The sequence below is a fragment of the Salminus brasiliensis genome, chromosome 22 (genome assembly GCF_030463535.1).
Source record: "Salminus brasiliensis chromosome 22, fSalBra1.hap2, whole genome shotgun sequence".
Taxonomy (NCBI): domain Eukaryota; kingdom Metazoa; phylum Chordata; class Actinopteri; order Characiformes; family Bryconidae; genus Salminus; species Salminus brasiliensis.
The window spans coordinates 31719439-31741422 of NC_132899.1; the positions used below are offsets into that span (position 1 = coordinate 31719439).

The 21984-nt window shown below is 43.9% G+C and overlaps 1 protein-coding gene across 3 annotated transcripts in view; it reads left to right on the forward strand.

The window, feature by feature from the left end:
* Positions 1 to 5847: 5847 nt before the first annotated feature.
* htra1b (HtrA serine peptidase 1b) overlaps positions 5848 to 21984 on the forward strand; it is a 40037-nt gene continuing 23900 nt past the window's right edge. For all 3 annotated transcript variants that reach the window (XR_011978207.1, XR_011978208.1, XM_072667281.1), the window contains exons 1-3: positions 5848 to 6450; positions 17109 to 17211; positions 20054 to 20258. Coding sequence is in view for 1 of the 3 variants with exons in the window: in XM_072667281.1 (XP_072523382.1) it covers positions 6012 to 6450; positions 17109 to 17211; positions 20054 to 20258 (747 nt within the window). In the remaining 2 variants the exon portion in view is untranslated. The remainder of the gene's footprint in view (positions 6451 to 17108; positions 17212 to 20053; positions 20259 to 21984) is intronic.

Consider the following 21984-nt stretch of genomic DNA (forward strand, 5'->3'; position numbering starts at 1 on the left):
TTTGACTTTTCCATACATTGTTTCAAAGCTGATCTAGTACATTAAGGGTAAAAGTAAAACTCCAGGATTATTAGAGCTGCACAGGGTGTTAAGATGATATTCACTCCACCGTCTTGTGGTGGAGGCTACCCTTGAGAATGTAGGAGGTTGGCTAACGCAACCCTTCCAGTTTCACTCTGATTATGCTTCAGGAGACGACTCAGCTCCACTAAATTTTATTACATTTATGAAGAGGCTCCAAGAGGAAACTGTAACCTTGGAACGGGGTCTGCCTTGTTTTTCTCCAGTCTTATTCACCATGTGGTGAGCCAGAGGTTACCCAACCCAACCTAGCTCATGAGTCTTCCAAACAGTTCTCAGTCTGTTTTGCTCAATTCAGACTGCACATGTATTCTTTCTCATTTCGCCCCAGATGTATTCAATCAGCCAAGGGCATGCGTGGAGTGCAAACGTAAAAAAAAAAACTACCACTAACAACACTCTGGGTCTGTTTACACCTGGTGTTAACATACCTTTTGTATCCGGGTAGTACCTGGAGCTACTTTGACCTGATTCTGTTTACACCTGGCATTAACATGCATGTTGTATCCTGATAGTATCTGGATCTACTTTGATCGGATTTTGTTTACACTGGTCATTAAACGAAGAAATTTTACTTTCCCAAGTGCATCATTTTTGGAAACCCGAACCCGAAACCCATGTTTTATGTTTACACCTGGATTAAACGTATACAAGATCCGTATCGGACCACCTCTGAATGTGGTTTGCGTGATCCGATCATAATCCAATCACAATGTATCTTGGGGGTGTTTACACCTGGCTTTTGTTTTTGTTTTTTTAAAGCGAAAAAAATAATGATCATTGATAATTATAATAAAAATATAATTATAACGATAATTAAGAAAATGACCAGAATGTGATCCGATCACCAGAAACTCTGTTAATGTGTAAGGAAACATGAGCCGACTTAACCTTGTTTTGGTTACTGTGCCGCCCTACGAGTCGTGGTTGGTGTGGCGCAACAGATAACACCACTACCTGCCAGTGAGCTGCCACGGCACATGGTTCGATTCCTGCTCTGGGTGACTGTCCACTACACCAATAAGAGTCCTTGGGCAAGACTCCTAACACTAGTTTGGCCCTCTTCTGTAATTCGAGTAACCTTGTAAGTCGCTCTGGATAAGAGCGTCAGCTAAATGTCGTAAATGTAAAAGTACGAGTTGCAGGAGCAGAGAAGGGTTCCTGGGTTATGCTAGCCATGGTGTTCGCCCATATGTGGTAGCTAGCATATCTAGCTAGCATACATGCAAGTGTTTGAACAGTAACATGAGTTGTTTTTTTTTAAATGATGTCACAGGTCAAAGATTTGCTTGACTATCTTGCGGTTTAACTAAAAGCGATTAAAATCGATGACTTAGCGGTTAGCCTAGTTAGCCTTGTCAGCCATATTATTGGATGTCGGTTTATTTGTAAGAGTAAGGGATCAAATCTACGACAGATATGGTGAATAAATAATGTATAATTGAGTCTAAGAACAATGGGGAAAGACTTGTGATCCTGCATGTAAACACCACTAGTCCTGTCCGCTACCCAGTCCATGCTGTCCACATATGGAAGCTAAGCTCATCAGGTCGATATCAGCCTGCTTATAGGGTTTAAACCTCTGTCAGTGACCTGTGATCGGACAAACCCTGCAGAGTATTTTTACTAAGCTGATTGTGAGAGTCACTAACGCTTGTTTACTTTCCCTGAGTGTCCGTGACGCATGAGACGAAGCGTCCAACGCTGTAGCTTCCAGTTTCCCAGTCTAGTCCCCCAGTGCAGTATCATGTTGCTGGAATCATTCTCTTTATAGTACTGTGGACATACAGGACTTGGTGAGCTTCTGAAATCTGCTGGAAAAATCAATGGCTGAAATGGAATTGCTTTGGGCCACACGTTCACGCTGACAGACTGACCGATAACGATCCCACAGTGGAGACGCATGCTACAACCTTAAACTGCATGATATGCTAATTACACCACTGTTTAAACCTATGCTACACCATTGTGTGTGCAGGCTAGTGCCTTTAGACTCATGCAGTCCTTTATTAATTGCCATCTCACCTCCTGGAGCTGTGCCAACCTGTAGGGCTCAGTTCCAATCGGCGCTGAGCTTGTCTAATCGACATCGGTCTACACGACTAATTAGGCAGCACAGATTAATCCCAGCCCTAATCTAACATGCCTGATTCGACAAGCTTAACGGCCTAATCCTGGGGCCAGGATCTCTCTGAAAGGTCAATAACTGAACAGTAAAGGTGTAAATACTTCATAGTGGACGCTGACTGATTCATTAGTCGTAGATATTGAAGTCTTAGTAGATACTGAATGATTCATAGTGGATACTGATTTAGTCATAACAGATGCGGAATACAGTAGATACAAAACAGTGGGTATGGAAGAATTCATAGTCAGCACTGATTCATAATAGATTCTGAATCATTCATATTAGATATGGACTGATTTATGGTAGTTACTAATTGATTCATAATAAATACTTAATGATTCATAGTGGATACTAAGAAATTTATAGTAGATTCTGAATGATTCTATGTGGATACTGAATGGTTCATTGTAGATATGGAAAAATTTGTAGTGGATACTGATTCCTTCATAACAGATGCAGAATCATGACTAAATATTTTTTGAAGAAATCAATAAATCAAATAGTATATGCTGAAGAATTCATAGTCAGCACTGATTCATAATAGATTCTGAATGATTCATATTAGATATGGACTGATTTATCATAGTTATTAATTGATTCATAGTAAATACGTAATGATTCATAGTGGATACTGAGAAATTTGTAGTAGACGCTGAATGATTCTATGTGGATACTAAAAGATTCATTGTAGATATGGAAGAATTTGTAGTGGATACTGATCCCTTCATAACAGATCCAGAATCATGACTAAATATTTTTTGAAGAAATCAATAAATCAAATAGTATATGCTGAAGAATTCATAGTCAGCACTGATTCATAATAGATTCTGAATGATTCATATTAGATATGGACTGATTTATCATAGTTATTAATTGATTCATAGTAAATACGTAATGATTCATAGTGGATACTGAGAAATTTGTAGTAGACGCTGAATGATTCTATGTGGATACTAAAAGATTCATTGTAGATATGGAAGAATTTGTAGTGGATACTGATCCCTTCATAACAGATCCAGAATCATGACTAAATATTTATTGAATAAATTACAGTAGATACGGAACAATTCATAGTCAGCACTAATTCATAATAGATTCATATAAGATATGGACTTGATTCAATGTAGTTACCAACTGATTCATAGTAGACACTTAATGATTCATAGTGGATACTGAAGAATTTGATACTGAATGACTCGCTAGGAAGTAGTAGCTAGGCTTTAAAGCAGCATTATTCAAGAGGTGGTACTGTCTGCTCCCCCTACAGTTAGTAGAGCGTAATTGAAATTCTGTCCACTGCCATTTATACAAATAGATGGCCAAATAGTGGATTCACAAACCCTTGTAATTCCAACCATAGCAGTAGGTAACAAGCAATTCATGGTAGATACTGATTCCTTTGTAATAGATTCTGATTCATCAGAAGTAAATACTAAGTAATTCACAGTAGGCCATGAGTAATTTATAGTAGATTCTGAATCACTCTTGCTAGACACTCAACATTTATCGTAACAAATAAATCATTCATATTTACTGATTATATAGTGAATAATTAATAGTGGATACTGAATCATTCATTTTAGCTGCTGAATAATTCATAGTACATACTGAATCATTCAGCAGACACCGCAGATACTGAGTTATTTATAGTGAATACTTAATTGTTTCTAGTGGATACTGAATAACTCAGTTATTTGTAGTCATAGATACAAAATAATTAATAGTAGTTAATCACAGAAACGGGAAATCTTATAGTACATACTCATTTATTCATAGCAGATAATGGAAAGCTTATAGTAGATCCTGAATCATTTATAGTGGATACCGAATCATTCACACTAAGTACTGCATAACAACATTAAAGAATACACAGTAGATACTGAGTCAATCATAGTGAATACTCAATTGTTTACAATTGTTTACACTGGAATGCTTATAGTCAATACTGAATCACTCATAGATACTATGTCATTTACAGTAAATACTGAATCATTTATGGTGGATACTAAATAATTCATAGTATGTACTGAATTGTCCATAGTACTGCATAATTCATAATAGAAACTGGAGTACTCATAGTAGAGTCATTCATAGTGAATCCTCAATCATTTACAGTAGATACTGAATAACTCATAGTAGATACAAAATAATTAATAGCAGTGACTCAATCATTTATAATAGACACTGGAAAACCTACAGTACATATTAATTTCTGATAGATACTGGAAAACAGTAGGTACTGAATCATTTATAGTACATACTGAATCATTTATAGTGGATACTTTATCATTCATACTACATACTGCATAATAACAACAGAAACTGGAATACTCAGTATATACTCAATCATTTATAGTAGATACTGAATCATTTATAGTGGATACTGAATCATTCATGCTAAGTACTGCATAATAACATTAGAAACTGGAATACTCACAGTAGATACTGAATCAATTATAGTGGATACTGAATCATTCATACTAAGTACTGCATAATAACATAACAGAAACTGGAATACTCACAGTAGATACTGAATCAATTATAGTGGATACTGAATCATTTATAGTGGATACTGAATCATTCATACCAAGTACTGCATAACAACATAATGGAAACTGGAATACTCACAGTAGATACTGAATCAATTATAGTGGATACTGAATCATTTATAGTGGATACTGAATCATTCATACCAAGTACTGCATAACAACATAATGGAAACTGGAATACTCACAGTATATACTGAATCATTCATAGTGGATACTGAATCACTAATAGCAGGTACTGAATCGTTCATAGTGAATACTGAATCACTAATAGCAGGTACTGAATTGTTCATAGTGAATACTGAATCACTAATAGCTGGTACTGAATCGTTCATAGTAAATACTGAATCACTAATAGCAGGTACTGAATCATTCATAGTGAATACTGAATCACTAATAGCAGGTACTGAATCATTCATAGTGAATACTGAATCACTAATAGCAGGTACTGAATCGTTCATAGTGAATACTTAATCACTAATAGCAGGTACTGAATCGTTCATAGTGAATACTGAATCACTAATAGCTGGTACTGAATCGTTCATAGTGAATACTGAATCACTAATAGCAGGTACTGAATCGTTCATAGTGAATACTGAATCACTAATAGCAGGTACTGAATCATTCATAGTGAATACTGAATCACTAATAGCAGGTACTGAATCGTTCATAGTGAATACTGAATCACTAATAGCAGGTACTGAATCATTCATAGTGAATACTGAATCACTAATAGCAGGTACTGAATTGTTCATAGTGAATACTGAATCACTAATAGCTGGTACTGAATCGTTCATAGTGAATACTGAATCACTAATTGCAGACACTAATTACCGTTAGATACGGACTCTCAGTGGTTGAAGTACAGGTCCTGAGCTAAATTAAAGACTGGTCAGTATGGAGGCCTCTGATTGGTCAGATTCTCAGACATCTGGCTGCAGTTTTAAAGCCAGTTAAAAATCTTGATTTATTAAAACACACCTCTGACCTGGAGGCGGAGTCCACTCGCGTATTTACCCTCGCGCCTCGCGCCACCCAGATGCGTGACGTCGCGCAGCACAGCCAATCCCCGGGCTTGTTTACATTGGTCCTGAGCGCGAGGTGTGCTCTGCGCTCTCTTTAAAGCAGTGAGCAGAGGGGACTGGACTCAGGACCGGGTCTCGAGCGCCTGAACCAAGTCAAGTCAACGTCTACTGCACGTCGTCACGCGCTATTGTTTTCACCGTTTTTTTGGCAGTTTTGTGGAGCAGAGAACGATGATGCTGTTGTTCGCCGCGTGCGCCCTGCTCGTGCTGAGCCCCGCGTGGTGCGCGGTCCGGCTCTGCCCCGAGCGCTGCGACAAGTCCGCGTGCCCGCCCGTGCCCGCGGAGTGCCTTGCCGGGGACACGCTGGACCGCTGCTCGTGCTGCCCCGTGTGCGCGTCCGGCGAGGGCGAGCCGTGCGCGAACGCGCGCGACTGCGCAGAGGGTCTAACGTGCTCACTGCCCGAGGGCGCGCGCCCCACCACGGCCACGGTGCGGCGGCGCGCGCGGCTTGGCGGCCTGGGCGTATGCACGTGCCCGACCGGCGAACCCGTGTGCGGCAGCGACGGCGTGTCCTACCGCAACATCTGCGAGCTGAAGAGCGTGAGCGCGCGCGCCACAGAGCTGCAGCAGCCGCCGGTCATCTTCATCCAGAGGGGCGCCTGCGGGACAGGTACTGGGGATGGGGGTGGGTGGGTGGGTTGGTGGGGGTCCTGATTAATGTGTTTTGTTTATATACTTTAGGAGGGCATTAGAGACGTGTTGCCATTTTGATGCACAATATGGACATGCTGCCACTTTACATGGGTAATGTGGACATGCTGCCACTTTAGAGGGACATTATGGACATCCTGCTACATTATTAGTGGGTATTATGGACATGCTGCCACTTTACGTGGGTAATGTGGACATGCTGCCACTTTACATGGGTAATGTGGACATGCTGCCACTTTAGAGGGACATTATGGACATCCTGCTACATTATTAGTGGGTATTATGGACATGCTGCCACTTTACGTGGGTAATGTGGACATGCTGCCACTTTACATGGGTAATGTGGACATGCTGCCACTTTAGAGGGACATTATGGACATCCTGCTACATTATTAGTGGGTATTATGGACATGCTGCCACTTTAGGTGGGTAATGTGGACATGCTGCCACTTTACGTGGGTAATGTGGACATGCTGCCACTTTAGAGGGACATTATGGACATCCTGCTACATTATTAGTGGGTATTATGGACATGCTGCCACTTTAGGTGGGTAATGTGGACATGCTGCCACTTTACGTGAGTAATGTGGACATGCTGCCACTTTAGAGGGACATTATGGACATCCTGCTATATTATTAGTGGGTATTATGGACATGCTGCCACTTTACGTGGGTAATGTGGACATGCTGCCACTTTAGATGGGTAATATGGAAACACTGCCACTATTGTGGATATGCTGCCTCTGTAGATAGACGTTTTAGACATGATGCCATTTTAGAGTGGCATTATGGACATTATGGAGCAACATTAGGAGAGGGTATTACTGACTCAAAGCATCTTTATTGCGGATATGCTGCCTCTGAACATGCTGCCACTTTAGATGGGTAACATGGACATGCTGCCACAAGCGAGTCATTATGGACATGCTACCTTTTTAGAGGGGTATAATGGACATGCTGCCACTTTATTGTGGATATTTTGCCTCTGTAGATCAACATTATGGACACAGTGCCATTTTAGAGGGACAATAAGGACATGCTGCCACTTTAGAGGGGCAATATGAACATACTGAAACATTATATGTCGGTATTAAGGACATGCATTTTGAACATGCTGCCACTTTAAAGGGGCAATATGAACATACTGAAACATGAGTAGGTATTACAGACATGCATTATGAACATGCTGCCACTTTAGATGAGTAATGTGGACATGCTGCCACTTTAAAGGGGCAATATGAACATACTGAAACATGAGTAGGTATTACGGACATGCATTATAAACATGCTGCCACTTTAGATGGGTAATATGGACATGCTGCCACATGAGTCATTATGGACATGCTACCTTTTTAGAGGGGTATTATGGACATGCTGCCACTTTATTGTGGATATTTTGCATCTGTAGATGAACATTATGGACACAGTGCCATTTTAGAGGGACAGTAAGGACATGCTGCCACTTTAGAGGGGCAACATGAACATACTGAAACATTATGAGTAGGTATTACGGACATGCATTATGAACATGCTGCCACTTTAGATGGGTAATGTAGACATGCTGCCACATGAGTCATTATGGACATGCTACCTTTTTAGAGGGGTATAATGGACATGCTGCCACTTTATTGTGGATATTTTGCCTCTGTAGATGAACATTATGTACAAAATGCCATTTTAGAGAGACAATAGAGGGGCATTATGGACATGTAGCATTTTTATTGTGAATATGCTGCCTCTGTCCATGGACATGCTACCTCTTCAGAGGGCATAAGAGGGCATTAGGGACATGCCACCTCTTTACATGGCATTAGGGACATGCATCATTAGTAAGGGGCTTTATGGAATTTAAAAGGGCATCATCAACATACTTTCACTTCACAGGGACATTATGCTTGTCAGCAAGTCCGTAATGCCCACCGTAATGTGGCAGCACCTCCACAAAGTCAGCTTCCGCCATTTCAGCTGTCATTTATGTACATTGCTACACCTGTAGGAAATTATGGTCAGGCTGCTACACTAAGCGCTATTATGGCTATGCTTTCACACTGAGGGGGGGGGTGTGTCTAAGTGGATTTAGCTGTAGACGATTTAGAGTTACTGTAATTGCTGCCTGGGGGAGCCAAAGCATTTAACAACATTCATAACTGCAGCTACAGTAAAACAACATCGCCGCTAGCCCCTCACAAGCAGTCTAAACTCCCTGACCTTCCAAAGTTTACCCCCCCCCCCCCGTTCAAATAACGCAACGCACTGCATTTAACATGTTCCCCAGACCTGCTGATATTTGCCTTTCCACCTATATAAGTCTGGACGGGTTCCTCCAGCTGGTGGTCTCCGTGAGCCAAGCACTACTCAGTACCGTCAAATAAATCTCCCAGCACTCCGGCACGCTGTAGTGGTTCAGTGCTGGGGATGCTCTGCGTTTCAGGTCATTGCTTTCCTCCCAAACTACTTTCCTGTTATCCCAGTGGTCCTGGACTATCCCCTCACAAGTCCAGGACAAGTCCAGGCTTGGGGAGGTTCAAAGCAGTCAGGGGTTTGTGCTTGGCACAAGCAGCCTGTGTGAAATCACTCCTGCAACACAGCTGCGAACACACAAGGTAGGTTCAAGACGAGGCCGGGGAAGATGACTCCCTTGGCGCAGGACTTCGGTACCGGTCAATTATGAGCTGAAGAGGGAGTAATCCTACAGTAGGGAAGGAAGATTTCCTTATTTCAGCCAAACACCTTAAGCCAAAATCTGACCTGGCAGATCTGAAGGTACTTCAGCTAGCCAGATAACTTAAGCCACACACTATCTTGAGCCATAGAAGGGCATTATGGGCCAAACTTTGGGCTAAAGTTGTCACAGCAATACCTTCCAGTAACCTAAAGTCTCAAATGATCTGGTGATGTAAGGAACATCCCGCATTGAGATACAGTCCTTTTGGTCCATTTTGGTTCCATTACCTAGCTAACTTAAGGTAGAAGACCAGGGTGTATTTCACAAAGCAGAGTAGTCCAGTTAGCCTGTGGAGGAGAGTGTTACGACCACCTCTTACTTTGGGCTCAAGTTATCCAGCTAAGTGGCAGATCACGAGGTACTTCAAGAGGTCAGGATTTTGTCAGCTAGGCACATCCTCAAGTTTGGGCCACAGGAGAGCATTATGACTAAAACTTTGGGCTTGAGTGATCCAGGTAGCATTAAGCCAGATAACCTCAGTAGAGGTCCAGGTTCAGGGCATTACTTTACTTGAGCTTAAATGATCTGGATAACTCTAGAAAGCAATGGTAAAGGAACACCTCCTGCTTCTGCAATCAAATATGCTGTCCAGAAGAACGTCTGAACATCTTCACACAAACTGCCATGCCACCCTTTGTTGTATCCGTCCCAGCACCTTCATGTTCGCATCAGGTGGAGGTTCCTTGAAGAACAGCTAGCGTAGAAGCTTGTGTTCCCTCACCGTGAGCACCTTTGCAACAAAGCCAGTGCTCTCGTCTGGTTTTACTCTTCTTGGGGCACATTAGGTCGTTTTCCCTTCTCCACCTTCATCCTCCTCTCAGCTCACCTGTCCAGAAATAGTTCGGCGTACCATCGCCAGCATCAGCTAAAGCTTTTCCGCGAGCTCGAGCCAAAGTCCCGCTGCTCCTCAGACAGTTACGCGCAGCCTTTCTCTGCGTCCAATGACGTAACCTCCATCTGGGCTGCTGGACACGACCATTATATAACAAACTTACACTAAGTGGATCCAGATTTAGGTCAAATCCCGCGAGTCGCTCGAGAGTTATTTACTTCGCTTTCCGTTTAACCTCTTTTTCAGAAGAGCAGACGTGACCTCGGCCGTGGACGATGACTGACAGGGACCTGTTCGGGTGCCTTCTCTTGACTTTGGTTGGGGGACAGGCCTCGCTCTTGAGCTTGGGGAAAAAAAGAAGGGAGCTTTCAGGATATCTAGGTCAAAGTAACATTCCATGCTGGAGGGTTTGAAAGAGTTCTCCAGTTCATAAACATTAGTTTAGGCTCTAAGTGGACATGGCGGCAGGGTGGCCAATGAAATATGTGAGGACACACAGAGACTGGGTTTAGAGAGTGCCGAGTTAGCATCAGAAGTGGAAATGCACTCTGCAGTGTAATGCCAGATGGAGGCCTGAGTCAGCTCTGTATGAATAAAAAAAAAGACCCCAAAACCCTCAAAAAGCATCAACAGGGGACATAAGGTCCAGGCTCTTGTTTCTGCAAGCAAGTCACAGCCACCCACATGCATAGTCATAGTTTTATACACTGGCATACTCATGTTGCAAACCGTCCTACCTTCCAGTGGAGGTCCGTGCAACAAGGGGTGGATATATTAGGAAGCAAGTGAAGAGTCAGTATCTGAAGAATCTGAGGGGTGTTCACCACATGCAGTGGTCAGTACCTACCAAAAACCAGTGCAGGGTCACAGGCACCCAAGGCTCACTGATGCTGAACTTTAAGAACTTCTAAAGGATCTGCTGCTGAAGTCTTGGTGCCAAATAACACAGGACCACCTTCAGGTGTCTAGTAGAGTCCATGCTTTGATTGGTCATAGCTGTAATGAGTAATGTCTGGCAATCCTCCGTCAGCTCCTGAAGCCCCAACCAATGTGGGGGGCCCGTTTAGCTGCATCCGCCCGGATACCACAGAGAAAAACAGTCCTGATAGCAATGTCTGGACATTTGATTGGCCAGTAGGTTAGGATTGTGTTGTGGCCTACAGCCTCCATGTGACTCCGAGAAAGGCCATGGCAGTTTAAGCACTTTATGTAACATCATCTCTAATTCAGTAAGAGTCTGAATCCAGTGGCCAACAGAAAAGGGGTGGCAATCACCCGGGGCCACGCTGGGGTCAAGGCTGATCAGATTAGTCAAGACTCATTAGAATTTCAGTAAAGGAGTTTTAATGATTTCCTTCACTGGCCACCGTATCAGAAATACCCACTTCCACTCACTGGCCACTTTACTGGAAACACCTACCTTGTATTTTTACTTGCTGGCCACTTTATTGTAATCACCTACCTTGTATTTCCACTCTCTGGCCACTATATTGGAATCACCTACCTTGCATTTCCACTCACTAGCCACTATATTGGAAACACCTACCTTGCATTTTTACTTGCTGGCCACTTTATTAGAATCACTTACCTTGTGTTTCCACTGACTGGCCACTATATTGGAAACACCTACCTAGTATTTCCACTGACTGGCCACTTTAGTACAAACCGCTACCATGTACTTCCAGTAACTGGCCACTTTATTAGAAACACCTTTACCCTGTGTTTCCACTCACTGGCTACCACTATGTAGTCAGACTGTAGTCCATCTGTTCCTACAAAATTGATTAGCCCCCACTCAAGCCATTCAGTACTGGTCAGTTTCTGACCATATGGCCCTTGTTGTCCAGATATTCGGAAAGTGGACCGTTCTCAGCACAGTAGTCTTCATGGCAACATGTGTGTTGTATGCAAACACAAGTGCATCACCAGTGTATCAGCACAGAGCCAGCAGTGTTGCCGTGGTGTTTTTGCACGTCAGCGTCTTTGCCAGGTCGACCATGGGTCCACCATCCAGAAATGTCCAGCCAAGACCAGCGCTGTGGTCAGAAACATTTTTACGGTGTTTGTCGAGCCGCTGAGTTACGATTACCACACTGCGCCGTCTCGCACAAGCCGCCCGGGCCAGGAAGCATAAAGGCAAGCACCTTCATCCAGCAGCCTTCTCTGCTCCTTCATGCCTTTTCTGGCCAAAGGAGATCAGATGAGACGCGTCCTGCTCGCCTGCCAGTACTTTTTGTGCTCTGTAGAGGAGGGAGGTTTTGGCAGCAGGTCTGACGTGAAGTGAAATGACCTCCATCTCCTGGAATTAGGCAGAAAGATTTGCATTTCCGTGAGTGTCAGGAGCACAAGCTTTCTGGAGATGTGACGTCAGTCCTCCAGGCAGGAGAGCGGATCTGGTGCTTTGATTACGCTCTGGCTTTAGCGTAACCCGAAATAGAACATAGCTGTTACTGCTATCAGGACGATGAGGGACACATTTGTAGACACACAAACACACTCAGAAAAACATAAGATGCCAAATGGTGGAACTTGTGCCACAGAGCAGGGGTGCCCATTCCTGGTCCTCCAGAACCAGAGTTTGGCTTTAATAGAACCATTTCTGTCTGTAAGGCCTGAGCATTCTCAATTCCAGTTCTGAAGACCCTCAGTCCTCCTCAGTTTCAAGCTTTCCATGCCTTAGGACACTTGATCATTACTATATGAGCTGAATCAGGGGTGTTGCAGCGAGGAACACATGAAAATGTGGAGTTGTGGAGGTCCCCAGACCCTAAAACCTGAATTACAACCCAAGAATAGCTGACTGTTGCTTAACCGGGGAGCACATAAGGACAGCATTCACAAAGCCATATCACGCCTACATAAGCCTTTCATGATCCTTGACTTAAACCAATATGTATACTGCTGTCGTTTAACTGCAGTTTAATTGACTAGCCAATTGATCAGCCACGACATCAGCACCACTGGCGGACCAAGTAGCATCTGTCAAACGTTGGGCCTATAAGAGGCATAAGATAAAGGTTTTGAAGCAGGAAAAATGGGCCAGCATAAGACTCTGAGCCACTTTCACAAGAACCCAGCTGTGATGTTCTAGATGACTGGGTCAGAACCTCTCCAAAACATCAGACAGGTCTTGTGGGGTGTTCTCAGTATACAGAGCTCAGAACCTACCGTTAGTCACACCTTCGTTAGGACACCTTCAGAGATCTAGAGGAGTCCCCCAACCCCCCCGAATGGTCAGATCTACTGGGGAGGCACAATGGGGCCACACTTAATGTTAGGCTAATGTTATGTCTAATCATGGCTTGATGAGCTGATTGGTTGTTCGGTATTGTTTCTATGTTGGAGGCTCTCGCACAATGCATTCTTGTACTCCATTGGTCCAGATATGAGGGTGGAAATCTAGTTTCTTTTTACTGGGTTGGACAACCACATTAATCTCTATATATCATAAGGAGATATTCATTCAATTTAATTAAGTCATTGATAAGAATAAACACATGAAATGTTCTTCTACCTCGATTTTTTTAAGAGTACTTGCAGAGTGATGGGTCATTTCCAAAATTAGCTGTGTATAACAGACAAACCCAAACCTTAACCTCTAAAAAGCCTTAAAAGAACCAGTTTTGGTTTCCTAAAGAACCTTACAATTGATGGCGAGTGAAGATCCTTACTGAATTTCAATGAACCTCCACATACCAGAAAGGTCTATTCCAACCTTCTGCCAGACCGCCCAGCAGGCCAGCCTTGAGGTAGGGACTTCCGCTTACTGACTGCCTGAGTGACTGACTGATGGACCTTGTCGAAACACACATGCTCTTAGTTGCCTTTTCTCATACTGATGCTCTGAGGACTACATTTAGCCACAAAGCTAACAAGTATCTGTGCTGCTGAGAGGAGCTGTAATCTTAGGTAAGCTGAGGTTGGGTTTCTTGATTGAAATATGATTGTAAAAGGGAAGTGGTGTGACGACCTACTGTGGCGTCAAAGTCCATAGCTGCCACGGCATTAGCATAAATATCGTAGCGTAAGCATTGCTACCATGTCGGCCACCGGCCTCACCAAGCATCGATACTACCATGCAGTCATCGCAATCACGCCATTGGCATCGGTACTATACTGGCAGCAGGGGTTGCCTGGGCAGGGTTACAGAAAATTTTGTACCGCAGAACCTTCTTCACAATCAAGAGCAGATGTTTTGGTCTTCATGCCATTGACCATTTCATGCAGCCAATGGTGGTCCGGCACAACTAGGCTTGCCTGGTTTTTCTCATTTTCCGTTACACAGGGCAAATCAATTACTGCTCGTTTTAAGTTTTGCTGTCTAAAAATTGACCACATTTTGGAATGTGGTGCATATATCTGTATATATAATATCTGGGATTTCTAACAGAGGTCACTAATAGGGGGACAGAAGTCAGAGTCTGGACCTGGACCTACAGCCGAAACTGAGAACTATTAAGTTTTACTGAGTGTTTATTATACCCAACGTAACCTTTCTAGCCTTGATGGTACAGGTTAAGCAGCCCAGGAAACTCACAGACCAATCATGTGTTGCAAATAGCATACACGACACTGTTCAGCCAATCAGAAACGTTTTTCATCTTTCCCCAATATACACTATATGGACAAAAGTATTGGGACACATGCTCGTTCATTGTTTCTTCTGAAATCAAGGGTATTAAAAAGACTCCATCCTGCTTTTGTTGGAGTAACTGTCTCTACTGTCCAGGGAGGAAGGCTTTCTACAAGATTTTGGAGGAGCATTGCTGTGAGGATTTGATTGCATTAAGCGACAGGAGCAGTAGTGTGGTCTGGATGTTGGATGGCCACCAGCCCACCTCATCCCCCAACCTCCCAACTCATCCCAAAAGTACTGGATGGTGCAACCACACTGTTTAAATGCTCCACAGCTCAATGCGGGGGAGCATTTTTATGGTGACCCTTCCCAGGACAGTAGAGATGGTGCAACAAATTAAGGATTAGCTCTTTAATACCCTCGATTCTGAAAGAAACAAGCAGGTGTCCCAAGACTTTTGTTCATACAGCATAGGTCATATGAGGTAAGGTATGGGTACACCTACCTGGCTACTTCATTAGAAACTACCTGTCAGTTTGAGAACCCTGGTCTTGACTCAACAAGACTTGTACCCCAGGCAGCAGGACACACCTCATGTACGTTAGGCGGTGAAGAACGTGCCTTTCTTGGACGCCCAGCCAAACTGACCGATTTGCCACGTAACCACTGTGTGCAAAGCTTGATACTTGTCATCCAAACTAGCATCAAGTCTGGGCCATATGACCACTGAAGCTGTCTTGCATTTAACTGTCCTTTTCGTTCGGTGCATTCTCTCTGTGCTGTGGACAGAATAATTACCATTATGTAAAAAGTGACTGGGCAGGCCGAGGCATACCAGACCTGCTCCTGCTGGCTCCAAATTGGCAAAACCCTTCAGACTCGACAGATTCAGAACAATTTTCACATTACGGAGGCACAGACAGTTCTGTGAGAGATTCCAGCATGCCGAGCGCAAGGCACGAAGAGAGTTGCCGTTTTTTATGACGGTCAGACATGCTAACATGCTAAAAGCAGAGCTTTTAAATGGCAGTCAATGGCAATGTTCCACTGCCTTCTTTAGTAGAAAGCCTTCCATGGACAGCAATATAAGGTAAGGTGTTTAACACCCTTGATTGTGTCCTTTAACACCCGAGCATGTGTCCCAATACTTTTGTCCATACAGTGTAGGTCATATGAGGTCAGCTAGGATTCCAATGGACGTAAACGGCAATGCTCCATTGCAATGTCTAGTAGAAAGCCTTCTTCCCTGGACAGTAGAGACAGGTACTCCAACAAGAGCAGGATTAGCTTGATTTTGGAAGAAATAAGGAATAAGGAATGTCCATACAGAATAGGTCATATGAGGTCAACTAAGGGTACCTGGTAGTCAACACATACAACATTTCTGAGGCTAACTAAAGGGCAACGCATGCCAACATGCTAAGAGTAGCTAAAACTAGGCTAGCTTTTGACTTCTGTACAGAATAAGATCTCGGGAGGATTCAAACAGTTGTAAATTTGAGAGCTTCGATGTTATTCATTAAAAGATCTAAAACAAGCAGCTAAACTGTGCTAAGCTGTTGTGCGGCTTGCTAGCTCCACACAACACATGGCTCTTATGAGCTCTCCCCAGCTGTTCCAACTTTATGCTAATTGTGTTTCTCAGCCCATGCTGAGTCATACTTTCAGCAACCCCCCCCCCCCTTCAAAATCATAAACAGTTTGTCTTTTTTGGTGAAGCTGCTGTTTAAAAAACGCTGAATCCCTGTGGGTTGGGGGAGGTCCTGTGGGAACAACATGAAAAAAAAAAAAATAAAAGGAAGAGGAAAGGGCAGTTTTACAGATGTTCTTGCTTGCAGATGTTGTGAAACATGGGTTACGCAAGGTTAGGTAAGGTGTTACATGTACACCACTTATGAAAGGCCATTATTCAGAGTTTTATAAGATATGCCTCAACTCGCGTGTCTTCCATAAATGGCAACACTGCATGTCCAAATGTCTGTGGACACCCCTTCTAATGAACACATGCAGCCACTTTAAACTGCCTCTATTGCTGACATACACACACACAAGCTTGTCTAGTCCTACAGAGAAGCATTGTCAGCCTGGGCTAGACCCTCGCCCCCCCAGCATTAGAAGTGGAACGGTGTTCTTTGGAATGATGGTGACTGCTTTATCCAGTACTGTTGGGATGCTTCCACTCACTTGTCACTTTATTAGAAACTGCTAACTTGTGCTTCGACTCGCTGGCCGCTTTATTAAAAACCCTTACCTTGTGCTTCCACTTACTGGCCACTACACGATTCTATTTTATAGGTCCACTATACAGATCACAGAATCACAGTTACAGATATTGGTTAACTATCTAGGCTACAGTCCCAGCAGGTAAGGCACTAGATACGGATTTCGGCAGTGGACAGTGAGGGTACAATGCCGCCATTTGCTTCCTACTGAACCCCAGACCTTTGCAGCTAATCTATAACTTTTTTTTTGTTTTTGCTGCAGGTCACGAGGAGAATCCAGACAGCCCTCGGTACAAATACAACTTTATCGCTGATGTGGTGGAGAAGATCGCTCCAGCTGTGGTTCATATCGAACTCTACCGCAAGTATGTGCTCATACTGAAAGGCTCAGTGACTCACTGACCTGATTTTTCTTTTATTTAAACAGAAACAGTCACATTTTCTGGCTTCTCCATAACATCTGTTACAGAGCTTCGCCTGTTTTCATCTCACAGATGTGTTTTTTTGGTTTTAAAGAGACCTTTATGAGCTTGAAGGCATGTTCCTTCACTCCTGGCTTTAAACTTTTTCTTAAATCAGTGTTTTTCACAAGGACTTCGCAATCTCTGGAAACGTTCAGTAGCATCTAGATTCTGTATAGTTTACCTATATTCTGTTTCATCTGGGTGCCGCTTTCTAAAGCAAACCATCCCAAAAGCAGCTTTCCAGAAATACAGGTCCACACACCTATTGAAGAACTTAGGAAGGTTTCCTAAATTCATAACAGCATGAAAAAGAAACACAGAGGAGCTGAGGCTGAAAAATAGAAAAACACTAAGAGCATGAAGAGGAACCAAGACTCAAACAAACTAAGAGCATGAGGATGGCGACCGAGACTCAGAAACAGAAACTTTCCAAGTACATGAAGAACCATAGAAAGGAACCGAGGCTCAAAAATAGAAGTGCATGAGGCAGAACCACAGAGGTACCTAGACTCAAAAACACTCTCCCAATGTATGATGAGCCACTTCTGAGAGGAACCAAGACTCCAAAACAGAAATTCTCCTATGAGCATGAAGTACCGCCACAAGGAACCAAGACTCAAAACACACACTAAGAGCATGAAGATGGAGATCAAGACTCAAACAGAAACTCTCCAAGTCCAAGAAGAACCATGGAAAGAAACCAAGACTCAAACTGGGGGAGCATGGAGAGGAACCAAGATTCAAAAACAGAACCTCTCCTATGAGCATGAAGAACCACCAAGAGGAACCAAGATGGAGAAAAAACAATAAGAATCATTGAAAGTAAGTGAGACTCACAAATAGAAACTGTAAAAGCATGAGGATGGGAACCAAGTTTTAGCAGTAGAACCTCTCCAAGTGCACGAGGAAGAACCACAGAGAGGTACCTAGACTCAAACAGAAACTCTCTAAGTGCAAGAAGAACAATGGAAAGAGACCAAGACTCAAACAAACTGTAGGAGCATGGAGAGGAACCAAGGCCTAGAGCATGAAGAACCACCAAGAGGAACCAAGATTCAAACACTCTCCCAGGGTTCAGAGGAACCAAGATTCAAAAACAGAACCTCTCCAAGTGTAAGAAGAACCATTGAAAGTACTTGAGACTCAAAAACAGAAACTGTAAGAGCACAAGGATGGAAACCAAGACTCAGAAACAGAACTTCTCCAAGTGCATGAGGAAGAACCATAAAGAAGAACCGAGACTCAACAATAGAAACTGTTCAAGCATGAGGAGAGGAACCTAGACCCAGAAACAAGAGCCGGTGGGCTGGATGGTGCAGTTAGGATACAAGAAGAGTAAGTTTACAAGGGAGATTAAACAGAGGAACTGGGATATATACAGAGGATAGATCCAGAAGATAAACCAGTGACTGATGGGAAGATGTAAGGAAAGGGTGGCCAGTCCTTCCAACAGAGGGCAAGTTTCCATTCCCACGAAGCCAGCAGCACACAGGACCAGGTGGTTGAGGACTGAGGTGAAGTGAAGGCGCTTTGGGAATGCAAACAAACATGCAGGGATATAGGACTGGACAGCCCAGATTGAAGGACATCCTTGGCGTCTTCAGCGCAGCTGCTGATTGGGAATGTAAACTGTTTGAGGAGGGTGTGATGGGTAGTTCTCACTGAATGTTGCTTCTCTTCACTTCTCCTAGTGGCTCAGCCTCAATCTTTTCCGATAAAATCAAATTAATCAGCACATTTCCCTGATTGTTACTATAATCCCTTCGAGCTTCAAGTACGGCTCGGCTCGACCCCCCATCCCTCAAAATCCACGGAAGACAAGCGCCCAGGCTTTTTTCTGTCCTGGCACCAAAGTGGTGGAACGAGCTGCCCCTGGGTGTCCGAACGGCCGAGTTGCTCGCTGTCTTCAAACGCAGACTGAAGACCCTCCTCTTCAGAGAGTACTTGGACGAATAGTTCTATGGTCGCCTTATTGTCTTGTGTTTAGTAATGTCTAAGCTTAGAGGTATCTTTTGTATTATTGGTCTATTCTAACTAGCTAAGGCTTTTCTTGGGTAAATAGCAAAGCACTTTGTAAGTCGCTCTGGATAAGAGCGTCTGCTAAATGCCGTAAATGTAAATGTAAATGTAATAATCAGCAGACAACCCTATTTGAGATACCACCTTAGCACTGCTGCACAAAGTAGGATGCAGCGGTGCGCATGAGACTGGACTGAAGCGAGGTTGGAACTCGGCCCACATGTTTTCTGCAAGTCATTCATCAGAGGAAGTTCCCTCGTTCTCTGCTCAGGCAGGAAGGCATTAGGCTCACTGAGCTGGGAGCATACTTTTGGCCCTCGGGGAGCATATCTCTGTGGAATGTAGATGCTGAAAATTAAGATTCTCATCAAAGTGTCGCTCACACAAGAGACACGAGAGCCGCTTAACCTCAAACTGCCAATCTTGCCTGTATTAACTTTTTCCGCATCGGCAGTTAAACCGTACACAGCTCTGGGAACTCTTGGAACTTTTGGAGGAGAGCATGATGCATTCTGGAGATCGTTTAACTGGGTCTTAATCCTATCCAGAGGACCAGAGCAGATCCAGGCGCATTTCAAGGCATGATCCAACTGCCCACTGCGTCCTCTAGGCACCACTAACAGACTTTTTTTTTTTATAGCCCTGAAAAGGTCTGAATGTGAAACTTTAAGGTTTTAAAAGATATTATATCGACCTTTCACCTCTTTTCCGTCTACTCCTGCAGGATGGTCTTCACGAAGCGGGAGGTGGCGGTGGCCAGCGGTTCAGGCTTCATTGTGTCTGAAGATGGGCTGATCGTCACCAACGCTCACGTAGTGGCCAACAAGCACCGGGTCAAAGTGGAGCTGAAGACAGGCGCCACCTTCGATGCCAAGATCAAAGACGTGGACGAGAAGGCAGATATCGCCCTCATCAAGATCGATACTCCAGTGAGTAAAAACAGGGACATTGCACAGACTAAATCCTGCCTGTATTCATGGTCCCAGTGGCCATGGACTCAGAAGTCAGACCCAAACCCCAGAGACTGGAACTCAGGCTCACACGCAAAACAGACTTGGCCCATCACCCATGCACTTGAGACTTAGATAGGACACTTCAGACTCAGGTTGGACTCGCAACCCAAAGAATCAAGACTTAGCTTTGCACCTAGAGACTTAAGGCTCACCTTGGACTCATACCCAGACACTTGACTCTGCCATGGCCCATCACCAAGACACTTGAGACTTTGATAGGACTTGCACCCAGACACTTCAGACTCAGGTTGGACTCGCACCCCAAAGAATCAAGACTTAGCTTTGCACCTAGAGACTTGGGGGACTGAGGTTGTACTCATACCTAGAGACACAAGACTCCGGCCTTTTTCTCACACCCCAGAGACTCAAGACTCAACTGCGACTTTAGACCAGAGACTCCAAACATGGCCAAGACTCGCACCCAGACACTTGAGACTTTGATAGGACTTGCACCCAGACACTTCATATTCAGGTCAGACTTGGATCCAGAGACTTGTGACTCAACTTGGACTTGAACTTGCACCCAGAGACCCAAGGATCAGGTCATACTTGCATGAAGTGATGTGATCACATCTGTCCATTACCTGTTAGCTACTTTAGCCTCATAGTCCCATTGCAAAACTAAAGGAGAACATCTCTTCGGGGTAAAAATGTGAAAAGCTGATTTCCTTTAAGGAAAAGCTACTTCATGACATCCGTAGTGCAGATGTAGATTTAGGGATGCGATACTGTATTTAATTGAAGTACAAATTCCACCGCTGCCAGAAGATCGTGTGGCAAATAGATATGCAGCGAGCACCGAGAAATTATACATACCGACCTCACGACCCATGAGGACGGCTGTGTTTCAGGATTAGTTGGTGTTGACTTTCCTTTTTTGTTCCGCCCCAGACGGTAAGCGAGGGCCAAGGAATGTTTTGCTTGGCTGAGTGTCACTGTGCGGCTTTAGAGAATAACGAACAGAGACTGCATATCAGGATCACGAGAGAGACATCGTCCTGATAGCACGCTGCATCTCAAGAGCATCATAAGACAAGTGTTTTGTTAAAGACAGCAAACTTTAATGGAATTCGGTTCACAACCATCCAAGTTCAACAAGGTTCTCCTCTTCACATACCCCCAGCTTCTAGGAAGCTGAACCCAGGGTCTGAGTGTAAGGTTAGAGATGCTATGGCACAACCTGGAGCAGAGAGGGTTCAGTACTTAGCTCAAGGGTCCAACAGTAGCAGTTTAGCAGACTCGGATACTGAACCCCCAAACCCGCAACCCAGAGCTCTAACCACTGCCAACACTGCCAAAAGACAAAAGGGTTGGGCTTTGCCCACTTCCCTCACATCATTATGCACAGCTTTAAACCAATCATTAAATAAATGTTAAACTGTCAATCTGACCATTACACCTGTTAAACTGCTTTGAATCAGGAGTGAGAAGTTGGTCAGCATGAGCATATTTAGCAAGACTGTCTGACTGAAACCCCACAGCTGCTGCTGCTGTTGAAAGAACAGGAAGCTGAATTCAAAAGGTTTTCCTTATGGTTTTGGATCTGTAGCCACTCGCTAAGCTAGCTCCTGCTTAACTAGTTCAGCTACAGCTCCACGAGTATCAGACAGCTCAGAGCAGCTGCTGCTGACTGATTGCTGAG